Consider the following 16,476-nt stretch of genomic DNA (forward strand, 5'->3'; position numbering starts at 1 on the left):
ATTCAACAAAAGTAGAGTAGCAACAATTTCTAATTGCAAAAATAGAGCAATAGACGAGAAACTTACAATCTTGCTTAACATGGGAACTCATCATGGAATCACATTGTAGTTGCTAGTTTCCATAAATAAATATAAGAAAAGCTAGATCTCAAATTAAACAAACAGCAATGACCCACAAAGTCACCCAAATTATAAACTTTTGTAATTCTAAACTGCCATATAAGGACCCGCCTCAGCATTCAAAATCATCGAGAAGAGAATTAACCTATTGAATATTTCTCAATGATAAGATACAAGATTAAAACACATCATCCAACATGGCAAGGATTAAATATTCGAATGCCAACATTATAAATAGGATTTGACATTATATCAATAGACCAACAATATGAATCTACAAGTTATTTAACATATAAGACAAACCAAACTCATACATGTAATTAATTAATACAAAAATGACGGCAGATCAACAATAATCTACAAAAAAGTCTTCTCACTTTAAGCTTATTTAGAATATCAACAAGACATAACCATGACTAAGTGCATTCCGTGAATTTAACACGGTAACTAAAGTAACTTAGCAATTTCTGTTAATCACCATTTATAAAAAAAAAATTAGGCTAAATCATGGTCAATTTTTCCTCCGCCATTACATTCATGTAATGATCCCCCAATCAACCTGAAATAGATTGCACAAACATCACAACAATAAAATAATCATTGTACATGTAAATTACATGATGAGTTCAATGTCAGCTCCAACTTCAGCAATATTGTCTTCTTTAGAAGCCTTGGCAATTTTTGCTATGTTCAGAACATCAAAGTAGATTGCAATTTGTTTAACCATAGCATCAAACATCTGTTTCGGGAATGACAACAAAATATCATTGTACATGTAAATTACAGAAATATTAAAATATGTGGCGACACATAATACATGACATTACTGAGACTATGTTGATAAAGATTAAAAGATTCATATTATATATCATGTTAAATGAAAATTATTTACGTATCACAAAATGGTGGTGGATAGAGGGTAAGACTTTTATGCAATTACTGAGACTATGTTGATAAAGTTGAGAGACATTTAGCTTATTCAATCAGACTTCAATAAAATGCTAATGCATTATGCTGAAAATTAGAATACATAATGGATTTGAACTAGTGAAGTTCTCCTAAATGGGAGAGAACGAGTATCAATCTCTTTATCGAAAACAATAAATGCTTCGTCTTCGGCTACAATAACAAAAAATCGTTAGAAATAAAAGGAGATAATGATCTTACTTGCTGGAAAAAGAAATAATCCATGATTATACTCCAAAAGAACACAAGAAGAATGTTAATTAAAAGGACTAAAGGGACTTTTATACCTTTGCAAGAGAGATGTCCTTATCTTTAGATTGAAAGGAGATTTCGTGGGCGAAACTTTTCCTTGCAGACTTGCAACCTGCACATTTTATAATAGCACCAACATAAGCTTAAGAAGATCAGGAATCTCTCTGACCATAACAACCCTCAGCCTCCACAATCAACAGACTCCGAGCAGAGTAGTAGAAATAATAAATTTTCACCACTCGTATCATCATGTGTGCGAAAAAGTAACTACTGGAAGTGGTTGCTCTCAACGATTTCAGTTTGCAAATCGAATCCGGATTAAGGGTTGCCCTAGTTAGTCCAAGCGGAGCAGGAAAATCCTCAGTTTTAGCCCTATTGCTAAGATTCTACGATCCTGGAGAAGGAAGAGTCCTAATTGATGGAAAGAACATTAAAGAATACAATCTGAGAGTATCAAGGACACAGATCGAACTAGTTCAACAAGAGCCACTTCTATTCAACTGTTCAATCAGAGATAACAATACATACGGTACGAAGCTTCTGAAGAAGAAATCATAAAGGTTTCAATGGAAGCTAATATCCATGAGTTTGTAACTTACCTGACAGATACATCACCGTCGTTGGAGAATAAGGCATAAACCCTAACATATATACAAAACAATCAAAACATAAACCCTAACTAAAACCGGTGCTGATTTTACCAAGAAATTAAAGCATAAACCCTAACATATATACAAAATATAATTGAAATTATACTTACTTAGCATGTGAAGACATTGATGTGATCTTCAAATTATCTGTAATGAAAATGAAATTGAGAGCAATTAAAATGAAATTGAGATCAATTAAAATGAAATTGAGAGCAATTAAAATGAAATTGAAAATAGCGAAGAGAGCAATGGAAATGAAATTGAGAGCAAACGAAAATGAAATTTGAGTTTTATGAGCAAACGAAAAAGTGAAACGACGGAGAAGAGAGATGGCGAAGAGAGAAATTTGAGTGTTTTTATGAGTTTGAAACTGACACTACAAAAAATTTGGCTTCTTGTGACAAAAAAATATGTGACAAACTATATTTTGTCATAATAAATAGGTTAGTTGTGACAAAAAACAATATTTTGTCACAATGAGAGTTCAATGAAATGATATTGTGACAAATACATATTGTGTCAACCATTTTTGTCACTATAAAAAATAATTATGTTTGTTGTGACTAACTATTTTGACAAAAACATGTTTTGTCGCCGTAATTTAAAATATTTTTATTATGACAAAAAACAATTTATCATAATATTTAAAAAAGTGGTGACAAATTTTATTTTGCAGCAATTAGATATATTTTGTCACTATAAAAATTAATTACGTTTATTGTGACAAAATATTTTGCCAATAAATGATATGTAATAAATTAATATTGTGTCAAATTTTGTCGTCACTTAGAAAAAAGTAAATATGTTTTTGTGACAACGTATTTTGCCAAAACAAATATTTTATTTTCGTATTTTAAACCTACAGTTATAACGACTGCATATGAACCTGATGTCAACCTTATAAAACACAAAATAAACACGAAATAGAGTATGAAAAAGGAATTGCAGAAAATATATATGTTAAAGAATAACTCGAAAAACACTCTTTCCACTACTGTTTATTGCGTCAAATTTATTTGTCAATAAAAAAAGTAAATTTGTTTTTGTGACAAAATATTTTGCCAAAACAAATGTTTGGTTCCAATATTTTAAAAAGACAGTTATAATATTTATTGTGTCATATTTATTTGTCACTATATAAAAAAGTAAATATATTGTTGTGACAAAGTATTTTGCCAAAACAAATGTTTTGTGCCTGTATTTTAAACTGTAGTTATAATAACCGTAAATAAACCGTTTGTCGACCATATGTCAACCTTATGAAACACAAAATACACACAAAATAGAGAAAGAAAAACTAATTGCAGAAAATAAATGGTAAAATAGAAAATATATACAGTTATAATGATAAAATAAATTTTAGCATAATATTTAAAGACTTTTGTAACAATTTTTTTTTTTGCAGCAATTAATTAAACTTATATAATGTTGTGATAATTAAATATTGTGTCAAATATTTTTGTCACTATAGCAATTAAATTTGTTTGTTGTGACAATGGGTTTTGACAAAAACTGTTTTTTCACTGTATATTAAAAATATAGTTATTATGATAAAATAAATTTTATCATAATATGTAAAAATATTGTGAATAATTTTATTTTTCAGCAATTAAGCGAAATTAAATGATATTGTGATTAATAAATGTTTTGTCACCATGGAATTAAAAAACAATTTAATGATAACAGGATTAAATGGGTTATAAAATTATATTTTATTTTGACAAAATAACACATTTTGTTACTGTATATTAGAAATAAAGTTATGATGATAAAATGAATTTTATCATAATTTATAAAAATATTGTGATAAATTTATTTTTGCAGCAACTAAGTGAAATTAGATGATATTGTAATAAATTAATATTGTGTCAAATTTATTTGTCACTGCAAAAAAAGTAAATATGTTTTTGTGACAAAGTAGTTTGCCAAAACGAATGCTTTGTTCCCGTATTTTAAAAATAAAGTTATAATGACAGAATATGAACCTTATGTCAACCTTATGAAACACAAAAAAAACACAAAATAGAAAAACAAAAAGGAATCGTAGAAAATATATGTTAAAAAATAACTCGAAAAACAATCTTTACACTACTGTTTATTGTGTCAAATTCAAATTTTATTATAATATGTAAAAAAATTATCACTGTATATTAAAAATACAGTTACTATGATAAAAATAAATTTTATCATAATATGTAAAAATATTATGACAAATTTATTTTGATAGCAATTAAGTGAAATTAAATGATATTATGGTAAATAAATATTGTGTCACTATGCAATTGGAAAAATATTAATGATGACAAGATTAAATGTGTCATGAAATTGTATTTTATTGTGATAAAAAAGATATGTGGCAATTAGAATTAAAGTATCCAAATTAGGTTAACTTTTTATTTTATCAAAACACTCTTTATTCTTTAAAACAAAAATCAAGATAGGGCAAAACTTTTTTTTACTGAATATTAACACCACACTACCGCATCAATTTCTTTATTGTACTTTTGCCACCGCGCATTTCCATCATTGTTGTGTTTGTTGTTGATTATTTTCCCATGTATTTTTTTTTACTTTAAGAAAAATATTAAATTGATTAATGAACACTACCACATAAGTCATTTTCGGCAACAGTGAAAAATTGTTGCATAATGTACAAAAACCGTTGCCGTACGTCTACTGCAACAGTTTTAAATCAGCTACATTTGCGGCCGCTGCAATAGGTTTTAATAGGTATTGCAACAGGTTTTTTAATCTATAGTAATAGAAATAAAACCGTTGCAATTAATAGCAAAGGCAGCGGTTTTAAACATCTTCTGTAACAGTTGAATAATGTAGTTTAGGCAACAGTCCTTTTTATACGGCAACGGTTTATATAGTACTTTATGCAACACTTATATATACTATTTGCAATGGTTTGACTAAAACTTTAGGTAACGGTTTATACAGAAAAGACAACGGTTTTTATTTCAGGAACAGAAATTTAAAACCGAATTATTCGCTAAATTTAGAACCAAAAAACATTCAATAAAATTGGAAACATAAGATATTCACTAAAATTAGAAAAAGGAAAATATTTATTAAATTCAAAATCGGAAAATATTCCATTCATTACATCACAAAACAGAAAATATTCCATCCATTACATCACGAAAATACTCCATTCATCTATTACATCACAATAATATTTCATCCATTACATCACAAACAAAAAATATTCACCAAAATTAGCAAACGGAAAATATTCCATCAAAATTATTGCTTCTCGTAACCCATCTTCCATAAAGAAGTGCACGATTGGGAGGCCTCTCACCTATAACAGTGGACTGTTTTAGAGCTCCTGTAATTAAAGTAACTCAGCAGTTTCTGTTACACCATTTGTAAAAAAATTAGGCTAAATCATGGTCACTCTGCGTTACATTCATGTAATGATCCCTAATCAACCTGAAATAGATTGCATTGCACAAATATCACAACAATAAAATAATGGACTAAGAAGTTGTACAAGGCAACTCGTATGCATATGGATTGTCCTATGCTTTCCATTCCATTATAAAAAGTAAAAGTCAATTCAAATATATATATGATTGGGGAAGATTATTATTTAGCGACATTGAAGATGAATGTACAGGCAAAAACTATTCTTGAAGCCCTCAACACTTCTAACTTAATCCAAATGATTTACCTGTGCATAAGTGTAATCAAGCTAACCCCTAATCACGAGCATAACAAGAATTTCCATGTTAGGTGAAGAAAGAGACTTACTCAACAGTGATAAAGAGAATCAGTTCTTTGATAACAGTTCAATGTCAGCTCCAACTTCAGCAATATTGACTTCTTTAGAAGCCTTGGCAATTTTTACTATGTTCAGAACATCAAAGTAGATTGCAATTTGTTTAACCATACCATCAAACATCTGTTTCGGAAATGACAACAAAATATCATTATACATGTAAATTACAAAAATATTATAATATGTGGCGACACATAATACATGACAACAAATCAGAAGTTCCAAGTAGCTTTTTGCACCTTCAATAGTCATTTGTTCCTTATTCCTACAATTCTATACATGATATATCATTATTGAATTCACTTTTAAGATATTTGTATTTTTTTTTATTAAGTCTCTTCATAAACTAATTACTTAAGTTTTATTGGAGCCTCGTATGGCTCGCTTAGCTCTAAGATATGTCCACTATAACAGTACAAATAGCTAAACCCATGTTTTGTATTAAACACGCCAAGTCGCCAAGTGATGCAGGTTGCATCAAAATCCTATATGACAATATTGTACTTCCACATGAAAAACCAGAGGGCATTAGTTTGAAATTTCTTATCCAAAACAATAACGTTGCAACTAGATGTGCACGTATACATGTATTATTGTCAACTACTCAAGACATTACAACAAAACTAACATCAACGAATTAGCAAGTCTGCTTACCAGTGATCTGCAACTCCAAATACAGAGGCGAGATAGATATAAATTGCATGACTGAAAAGAATGGAAAAGATAGAGATGTATAAGTAATTAATTCCATTACAAATCACATGATAAAACATGAAGCAAAGGCAGGTAAATTTTAGTAAAATCTAACAGACTGCAAATACAAGTCTATGTTTCATTTTCAGAACATAAGTGTGTCAGCTATCTCGATCTATGACGTCTTTCACAATCATACTCACCAATGCATCAAAGAAATCACCTAGGTTTAAACTTTGGCGGAATATGTTTAGATTTATCCTAAACTTTAATCTTCTTAAATTCCTTTAATTTTTATTGTCAATAGATATTAACAAAAACAACATCAAATCTGTTTGTGCAGAAGGGAAAAAAATTAAGATCATTGCTTACCTCTCAAATAGCTTAAAATCTCCATGAACAATAGCCGGTACTTGTCCCATGGGATTTATCTCAGAAATCATTGACATCAATCAATAAAAATAATGAATCTAATTGGCCAATTTGAATGAAAAAATTATAAACTTAGACATCTTGCAACTTCCTTAATAAAATGTAATACCAAGAAATCACCTTGCAAGTATTCTATCCAAAAGTTCTCCTTCACATAACCTGCACAATCAAACAACTTATCATAAAAGCTTACCAAGTAATATCGGTATCCAATGCGCGCAATTCATAAACTGTAAAACTTACTCCATAATTATGTACAGATTATCATGATCTTCATATGCATCATAAAACTGTACCAAATTGTTGTGTCCAGTTAACGCTCTTAATATCTTAACCTCCCTTCTCACATCTTCAATTGCAACAGCTATAGTCATCAAAGAAAAACACAACACAACAATTAGCTTTAGGCATAAGTTCAACAGAAAACAGATCCAGTAAGCTCAAAAAATATCTATAGCTAAATAGCTACATGCATCATAATCATGAAAAATATCACAAGGCTTGCCTGGATAAAAATGGCATTCTCTTAAGCAAGACAATTAACAAGATAGTTACGAATATCGAGGCGAAGCTGTAACGACAAACTATGCTCAGTGACTTGCTTTAAAAGACTAGAACTAGCAAGCATTAAAGCATAAGGAGTGGATGCATTCTCAAGTTTGTATTGACACCGTGAATTGTAATCTGTATTCACTAAAAAATATTTTAATGTATTCTCCGCATGCGCTCTCTCCACAGAATCTTGTGAGTTGTACAATCTTTCACATAAAGCTTCTAGTTGCGCTAAACTCTCCATAAAAAAACACTAAGAAATCAAAGAAAAACAACTAATTGCAACTTTGTATCAAATTACAAACATGATCAAGCTAATTAAACATGATTTTCAATGAGTTAGTTTAGAATACAAATTCGAAAAGAACAAGTAAAATACATGATGACAGAGACGAAATGATTAATTGATTAATACCTTTTTTTGTTATCTGAAACTAAAATCAATGATCAATCAAGTTGATGATATAGAGGACATATCCTCGCTGTCGCCGATTCAGTGTAAATCGCAGCTCACTGGTCGTCGCTGCCGCCGATTCAGTCTGGATCGCTGGTCGTCGCTGCTGCCGATTCAGTCTGGATCGCAACTTGTTTAAATTTCGAGCTAAATCAGACCTAACTAATTGAATGATGCTGTTTGGTTTTAATATGTAGATATGGTTCCTGAAACCCTAGTTACCGAATGATTTTTTTTTTTAGAGAGAGATCAGTTATCGAAGGATTACTTGAAAAGAAACAAATGAAGAAAAATTATTTTGGTTTCCCTCCTTTTTAATTTCATTTGCCTCCTATTTTAGTTTAATTTTTTTAATTTAATTTGCCATAATTTTAACAAATCAAATCTATTTCAGATTTGTCAAGATTTCGTTTTATATCATTTGTAAATAAATTATAAATTATATATAAAAAGTAGTACATTTTAAATTTTATAAACAATAAATTTTAAATAGAAAAATTAAGTAAAAAAATAAATTTTAAATGTGTCTAAATTTCTGCGAAATTGATTTTTGAGCAAAAAACGCATAGAAAACCTAACAATTTTTAAAAAAAAATCGTCTCAATTTATAAATACCGGATTTGTCAATTTCTGAAAGAATTGTCTTGATTAAAATTGAAAATCTTCAACAAACGTCTCGCATAAACTAATTATAAACTACTTATAAACTGCTGGAAAAACTAAACTAAAAAGCTATTTAATAAAATTAAATAATAACTAGTGTATTTTGATGTGGTTTTCTAAGATATAACAATGCCTTTTTATAGTGGAGGAAGCCCTGTAATAATATAACTCTTAATACAAGTCGAAGTTGTATTAGGAATTGCGTCGAGGTCGAAATAAGAGAAACAATCCAAATCCAAGTCTGATTTTGAAATTTAACCATATGTCTCGTTTGAGACATAACTTTAATTTTGAATGTCTCGTTTGCTCCTTGAAGTTTCGAACGAGAATTTGCACTCAGTAACTTTATTATGCCTAGGTCCCGTTCGAGACACTAGGGTCTCGATCGTTCGAGACCTAGCACAAATAAACCTGGGTTTCGATGCTAAGATGAAAGTTTCGTTTCAGACTTAGGCTTGATCATCAATTCCTTCTTTAAAATCCAATAGGTATCGTTCGAGACACATATGTATGGTTCGATACCAGCCTTGATTTCTTCATTCGCAAGCTATCGATTCGATTCCATTCTGTCATCCCGTACACCGTGTAATTTCTTCAAAGTTATATCATTATGGTTTCACTCTTTTGGCCCTGTAAATATATATTCTTATATATATATATATATATATATATATATATATATATATATATATATATATATATGGCTAAAGGTCTAAAAAGTCCCTTCTTCTTTTTTACTAATTTAATTAGTCATCAATTACATGTTCAAACGACACACTTAATTAAATTAGAGATATTGAATTCCGATATTAATTTTCAAAAAACTGAAATTAATTGATTATATATACTCAGACGTTATTTGATAATCATGAAAAAACTAAATCAAAATATAAGGACATTGTAATGTCAAAAATGTAAAAATAAATTGAGAGATCAAGATACATTAACCAAAAATCTCCTTGTTTTCCTTTCGAGAGCTCTAATCGATGAAATGGTTTCTCCAATCGACGAAATATTTGGTTCAATCCACAATTTGTTGCCTTCTCCGAGAGATAATTTAGTTTGCTTCTATAGACAATATATTGCCTTCTACATTGACAATAAGAATACAAAAGGATGAAGAGAGAAAGTTTAAGATACCGTTAACAAAAGTTTAAGAGTCCATTAACAAGCGGCTAGAGGTGTAAAGGAACCGAGCTACTCGCGAGCAACTCGGTGTCTGACTCGATAAGAGCACGGTTATTATTCACTCATATTCTAAATGAATCGAGGTCGAGCTTGATTTTATGTTCGTTATTATAAACGAGCCGAACATGAAGATGGTAGTGTTCGGCTCGTTTACGTTCACGAACAGTTCGATTAGTAGTTCGCAAACAAGCTCATGAACGGGTTAGAATAAGAATTCGTGAACAAGTTCGCGAACAAGCTCGTATATAGTTCGAGAATAAACTCGTTTAAAAACTCGATTAGGTATTCGCGTAATAACTTATATTTAATTAATTTATATAATTATCAAATAAAATTTTAAAATTATACATGTTTATCAAAACTACGTAGTTTTGATATAAGAAAATTTATAACCCTAAAATGATATACCTAATGTTTAAAGTCTAAAAGTAAAATAACCCTAAATCTAATGTGTTGCTGCCGCCTCTCCACTCTCTTCTTCGATTTCTTTTATGCCTTAGCTACACAACGCCGGTGACTTCTTGAAATTGCCACAACGCCGGTCTGAATCGCTCATATACTTCTTGATTCAACGATTCGGCTCCATTGTTCGTCGCCTCTGCTGCAGCAACGATTCAGCTCCATTTTATTTTTACATCGTCATCTTCTTCCGCACCTTGCCGGAAAGTTTCCCGGCATGGATGAAGATCAACCGTCTCCCACTCGTAGGAAGGTATAAATTCGTAGTATAATTCGAATAATTAGTCCAATTTCTTGTTCTTTCAACAATTTTAATCAGATCTTGAATTTTCTTAACACTTAATTTGCAGGCAAAGTTCACCCCAAAAGCCCCTCCTCAAAGGAGGCTCAGACCTACTCTTCCCAAAACGTACCTTAACTCTCCCTCCTAATTTCTTCTTAAGTTTTTATTTTATTGATTTTTTTAATTAAGTTTTGAAAATTTCAGGTAATTTATTGACCTTTCCTTTGCTGTAAATGCAGTGAAGTTGCTAATAAAATTGAGGATGAAGAAGCTGAAGCACAGAAGCTCACACTCCTAATTCAATGTAAAATATTTTTCTTACGTTGTAAATTTCTCACAGTAAATTATTGAGATCAGAGAAGCCAGTTCGATAGGTAATTTATCGCTTTCTTCATCGGAATGTTAAATTAAATTGCATTTATTTTATGTTTCATTTCATCAGTAGTTGAAGACTGCTTTAATGTATATGAGGTATCCTCATCTAAATCTCTTGGTTGAAAGCCTTTCGCTTTCTCACTGAAATATTTAGTTTATTCATGGCTTTCTCATAATGAAAGCAATGAAGTAAGTCAAGTGAGGCTTATGCCTGTTCTCTTTCGTTTACTTGTGAGTCTGTACTCGGTTATTGCTTAACTTAAGACAATCTCATTCTTCTTTCTGGAACTTATTTTTGTATTCCAAGTGCAGTGGTTGGTAAATGCATAACTGGTTGCAGTGTGTAGTGGATAATTGCATTGTTTTATATCTGTGTCTTTAAGCAGATGCAGTGTAGTATAACAAAGGCTTTGTAAAAGCGGTGTCACTTTTTGAGATGCTTTGCTATGGTATATTTCATTCTATTTGCAGATGCTTTATTATGAGGCGGTGAAACCGATTTTAGTTTTTTTCTATAACAAAACTTAGTTTAGTGTTTTATAGTCTTAATTCTTTCCCGACAATATATATGTTTATGTGGAACATATCTAAGGTGGGCTTCTCCGCATTGATATTTGGAATTGCCTTATTGGCTTATCCGATGTCTAGATCAGATTAGATTGCAAAACACATGTTGATCTTTCAAATCAACAATGCAAGGAAAAGTAGGAATCTGTTCTTTTTCTGTCTGTCCTAAAATTATGGCTTTTTCACTGTGAATTTGAATTAGTAAACTTTTTAAAAGAGTCAGTTTAGAAACATAAGATAAGAGCATGTAGACATGTTACTATGTTATGGACAGACGAGAGTTTATTTTTCATTCATGAATATATGATATCTATTACTTCTTAAAGTTAATGATATAATTTCAGGAGACACCCGTGGAGTTTAATCCAATAAAGACTACTGCTAATATACCTGCAAGCAGAAATAGCATGCGCAATTCAACTTTGTTAAACTTAGTCAAAGTGAAGGCTGAACCATTGGATAGTAGTGAATTGCACAAGCCAGGCATGAGTGCTGCTGCTAACCTCTCATTGAACATAAAATCAGTGAAGAGTGAAGTGAATATCTCTGCTGAACTGAATATAGATGAGGTAGATGACATGCAATTGCAACAGCGGATGAAGCTACGGATACCAGAAAAAGATTCCAAATCAAATACTTCAGACAATTTTCAGTGCTCGGGGAAAGGTTTCCCTTCTGTTGAGAAAGGCCCTGCTGTTATGCAAGCTACAAACCCAATACGTATTAGTTGCCCACGGAAAAGGAAGAAGACTGCCACGTAATTATTTTTGTTGCCTTTTCTTTTTTATTTGCTCTTTTACATTCTTGCATACTTATTCTTGTTGAAATAAATCACAGGGATTCAATTGAAACAGCTCTAGAAGAAGATGCTCCCGGACTTCTGCAGGTGAAGGATGCCTGCTTTACCATTTCTCATGACATCCAGTTTTTTGAGGACGATCATTTTATTTGGCAGGTGTTGATTGAACAAGGGGTGTCAATTGATGAAATGAAGCTTTATGGAGAGACAGAAAATGATGAACCCATTGATGAATCATTCATTGAAGATGGCTTTGCAGATCTTGAAGCTGTTATATCAAAGGTTAATCAAACACATGTTCCTAACGTTATGATTTCTATCAAGTGATAGATTTTATCTATGAACCTCTTGCTGTGCTCTCTTCGTATGCTCATTTCCGTATGTTGTATACGTTCTCAAATATCGACTTGTTTTCCCTGACACAATTGCAGGATTACAACCACACATACTATCCGGCAACTCTTCCTTTGAGACGGCCTAACTCTGGTGACCTGGGTATGCTTCTGAATGAATAAGAACACTTGTATGTTTGTATTTGGAACATGCTTGAATTGCATCTATGATCTGAACTGTTAAATTATGTCTGGAAAGAAATATACAGTTTAGAATCTCCTCGGATTTGGTAGACATATATGTTCGGAGGCAGCATGAGACTGCTCTTTTGTTATTATTTATTAGTTTCTACATTTCTCTAATTGCTGAATGAAATTTGTTTGTTTTGGTTTAAGAACTTCTTGATGAGGCTGAGTTTGGGAAGGCTGCAAGGAAATGGAGTATGATGAGAACACTATCAATGCTGCTTCAGATCTTGGACTGTTGGTTGGTGTTGGATCAGTTATTCTTGAAACAATTTTGAAACTCGATTGATTTGAAATATACGACTGGTTGTAGTATGTAATTAATTACGCGATCTTTGACAGGAGGAATGTGACAAAGAAAGATTGATTTTCTTTCAACTTCCTGCCAAGCTACCCTTTGTCAAGCACCCAGCTAGTGCAAAGGGAAAAGAGAAAGCTAAAGGCTCAATTCCGTCACAGGACCAGAGTGCTACAAGGAAGGAAAGCGGTTTAGAAGAGTTATCAGGGGGATACATGGGCAAAATGCTGGTTTACAGGAGCGGAGTGGTGAAGCTGAAGCACGCCGGTCTGAATCGCTCAGATATTTACGGTTCTAATTTTACAAAATTTTGATAATGCAGATCTATTTTAAAAGTTATGCTTAATTCAGTTTCTTGTCTTTTTAGTAAATATTTTACAAGTTTACATGTAATCGGTTATTTTAGTATATTAAAGACTTATTCATTTATTATTTTATGTAATTTTTAATTTGATTTAGTTTTTTATTCATTAATTTTAGCAACAATTTACCGTATTCAATTGTTTTAGTATAGATACAAATGGAAATAATAAAATATAATAATATTTTTTGTGATAAAATTTATTAAAGAATTTTATCACCATACAAATTAAATTTGTCACCGTTGAAAAATTATAATGACAATTAATTTCGTCACATTATCATTAAATTACGTGTTGTGATAAATTAAATTTATCACAACTAACTAATTATAATGACAGTTAATTTCGTCACGTTATGTTAAATTACTTCTTGTGATAAATTAAATTTATCACAAATAACTAATTATAATGACAATTAATCTCGTCACATTATCTTAAATTACTTGTTGTGATAAATTAAATTTATCACAGCTAATTAATTATTATGGCAATTAATTTCGTCACTTTATGATAGATTACTTGTGATAAATTTTTTTTGTCACTTCACAATCTTTTTGTCACTAATAACTCGGCGTATGTAGTGACAAATGTATATTAATTGTGATAAATATGGTTTTGTCACCATATAATCTTTTTGTCACTAATAACTCGGTGTATGTAGTGACAAATTTATATGAATTGTGATAAACATTTCTTTGTCACGTTATTAGCGTTTTGTCACTAGAAGGCGATGTATATTACGACAAATTTTGACAACATTTGATTACTTGTGATATACATTTTCGTCACAATAAATATCAATGTGACAAAATATTTTTATCACAATAGAAAATTAATGGTGACAAACTATAAAATGGACTTATTGTGACTTGTTTGTTTTGACCAACGAAATTTGTCACAAAGTAGTCACAATAACGTTGTAGTGACAAATTTTGGGCTTAACGTGATAAATTTCATTCGTCCCAACAAGCCAAATTTTTTGTAGTGTGAGATGGAAACTAAATTATGGTTCATTAATAAAATAACGACTAAATTATGGAAAACAGTTTTTAAAATTTCTTTAATTATCCTTATACTATGTTTTATTACTTTTTATCATTTTACAGGGTCTAACACTATTACTATTAGTTCTGAAAAAAATTGTTCTTATTATTATTATTTTATTTTTGTTTATATATTTTCTAAAGAACACTCTATTATATCAAAAATATTAAAATATGAGTTAAATGCAAAGTATACACCATTCTGACAGCTACATCAGTGTTTTTTCAAGAGAGTAGACCGGCGTTACAATTTACCAAAAGTTTAATAGTTGACAAAATTGAGAAAAAAAATTACAATTGACCCTATCGATTCATTAGCAGTGAAAGAAGTGGAGTTTTGTTAATTTTGTTAGTCTTACTTAACTGTGTCATGCTCGAGCGATTGAAAGCGCGAGATTTGCTGTTCTTTGATGAATTCGAGCAATTGGATGCGTTCTTTGATTACCGCGTTGAGAAAATCTTCCTCTTTAGTATGAGAAGCCTTGGCTGTGGCATTCTTAGCGGCGGACATTGTGGCGGTAGGAAATGACAAGAGAAATCTTCGGCGAGCGCGAGAGAGATTAGAAATGAGGAGAGTTGGAAAAGAGAATTGTGAATAGCAGAGGAGTATACAGCATAACAAAAAGTTAACATTGAAAAAGAGGGTTCAAGGCTTTTTGACTCGTTACATGGAATGCTATGATTTTCTTCGTCTTCTTTAATTTGAGTCTATAATTTTAGGCTACTGCGACCCAAAATTTTTTTATTTGAGGAAAAGAAACAAATTACGTCCTAAATTTTAGTTATATTTTTACATATTCCGATCGGATACAACTACGATTTCAGTTAATAAACTTATTGCGACGAATCAAACTTCTTCCGCAAATATTCCGTACTTATAGCATCAATTTCTTACAGTGTTATTTACTGTTTTTAAAATTTATTTATTAAATAATTTATTGTTTATTAGAACTTAAATAAAGTTAAAAATATAATTTGGTATGAAGTGATAAAAGACAACAGTTTAAAAGTGTTGCTAAATTCAGTCAAACTGTTGCGTTTTCTTAAGCTAATGCAGCAATTTTCTATATCTGTTGCTTTATGTCATAAATTTCAAAAAAATATTAATTTCCTTGCAACGGTTTTTAACCGTAACCTTTCCGTTGCCTTATATGTACTATTGCAGCAGTATTGATAGTGTTGCTATGTTAGTGTTGCTGAAAATAACTAATGTGGTAGTGCGAAAACAAATTGAGGTTCATAAACGACTCCTAACGACCAAAAAGAGCCCTCGATCACCCTATCTCTAGCGAAAGACAACTTTGTTTTGAAGTCCAAGTCTATCCACCATCTAAAATCAATCATTCCAAATAAAATTATAATATCTTTCAATCTTACAAAACTAGTAAAACTATTTGATTCTAGCAGCGAAAAATCTATCTCAGATTTAAAATCAGTGCGATAAATATAAGATAACAATATTAGCATATTCATCAACTGTTTGCCAAGGTTGCTATAAGTAATTTATGCAGTGGCAAAAACATATATTGATTACCAAATTTTATTTTATTTACCTAAAAACTTGTCATGTATGCATAATTTAACCTAAATTTTTTGTATATTCAAAATGAAATTCCGCGACAAATTTTCATAAAAAAAAAAACAAACAAAAACTGACTGCCACTTGAAAAAATCCGGTTATCACATATATATTTTGACTCAAAAACTTGCTGAAATTGAATTACTTTTATGTACTCTTAAAACTAATTATCCGCATATTAAAACAAATTTGTTGAATTTACAAGTGTATTGATCTATAAATTTTTAGGTTTTAGTAGTATCCATAATTTTTTAGGTTTTAGAAGTGTATTCATCTGTAATCTGAATTTTGATTAATAATGGAATTGATTAATGATATTTGTGGTTTCGTTTTGTGCTAAAAATTTATTTGAGTGTACAATTTTATCCTTATC

General features: G+C 30.6%; 1 protein-coding gene across 3 annotated transcripts; it reads left to right on the forward strand.

Moving 5' to 3' along the window:
• Positions 1-10,186: 10,186 nt before the first annotated feature.
• LOC126670469 (uncharacterized) lies at positions 10,187-13,577 on the forward strand. 3 transcript variants are annotated; one of them, XM_050364208.1, is made up of 9 exons: positions 10,187-10,472; positions 10,570-10,628; positions 10,742-10,876; positions 11,789-12,201; positions 12,282-12,330; positions 12,400-12,525; positions 12,675-12,738; positions 12,972-13,077; positions 13,164-13,577. In XM_050364208.1, exons 4-9 carry the CDS (start codon positions 11,852-11,854, stop codon positions 13,186-13,188), a joined length of 720 nt encoding a protein of 239 aa, XP_050220165.1. In that variant the 5' UTR covers positions 10,187-10,472; positions 10,570-10,628; positions 10,742-10,876; positions 11,789-11,851; the 3' UTR covers positions 13,189-13,577. The 3 variants fall into 3 exon arrangements, with proteins under 3 accessions (XP_050220165.1, XP_050220168.1, XP_050220166.1); XM_050364211.1 differs by having other exon boundaries at positions 12,972-13,062; XM_050364209.1 differs by having other exon boundaries at positions 10,742-10,806.
• Positions 13,578-16,476: the final 2,899 nt, after the last annotated feature.

The sequence above is a fragment of the Mercurialis annua genome, linkage group LG2 (assembly GCF_937616625.2).
Source record: "Mercurialis annua linkage group LG2, ddMerAnnu1.2, whole genome shotgun sequence".
In the NCBI taxonomy this organism is placed as follows: Eukaryota; Viridiplantae; Streptophyta; class Magnoliopsida; order Malpighiales; family Euphorbiaceae; genus Mercurialis; species Mercurialis annua.

Bases quoted from the DNA above. Each gene is read 5' to 3' on its own strand.
- LOC126670469 (XM_050364208.1), top strand. From the start codon at position 11,852: ATGCGCAATTCAACTTTGTTAAACTTAGTCAAAGTGAAGGCTGAACCA. The intron at 12,202-12,281 runs GTAATTATTTTT...AATAAATCACAG, and splicing joins AAAAGGAAGAAGACTGCCAC to GGATTCAATTGAAACAGCTC. The intron at 12,526-12,674 runs GTTAATCAAACA...ACACAATTGCAG, and splicing joins TTGAAGCTGTTATATCAAAG to GATTACAACCACACATACTA.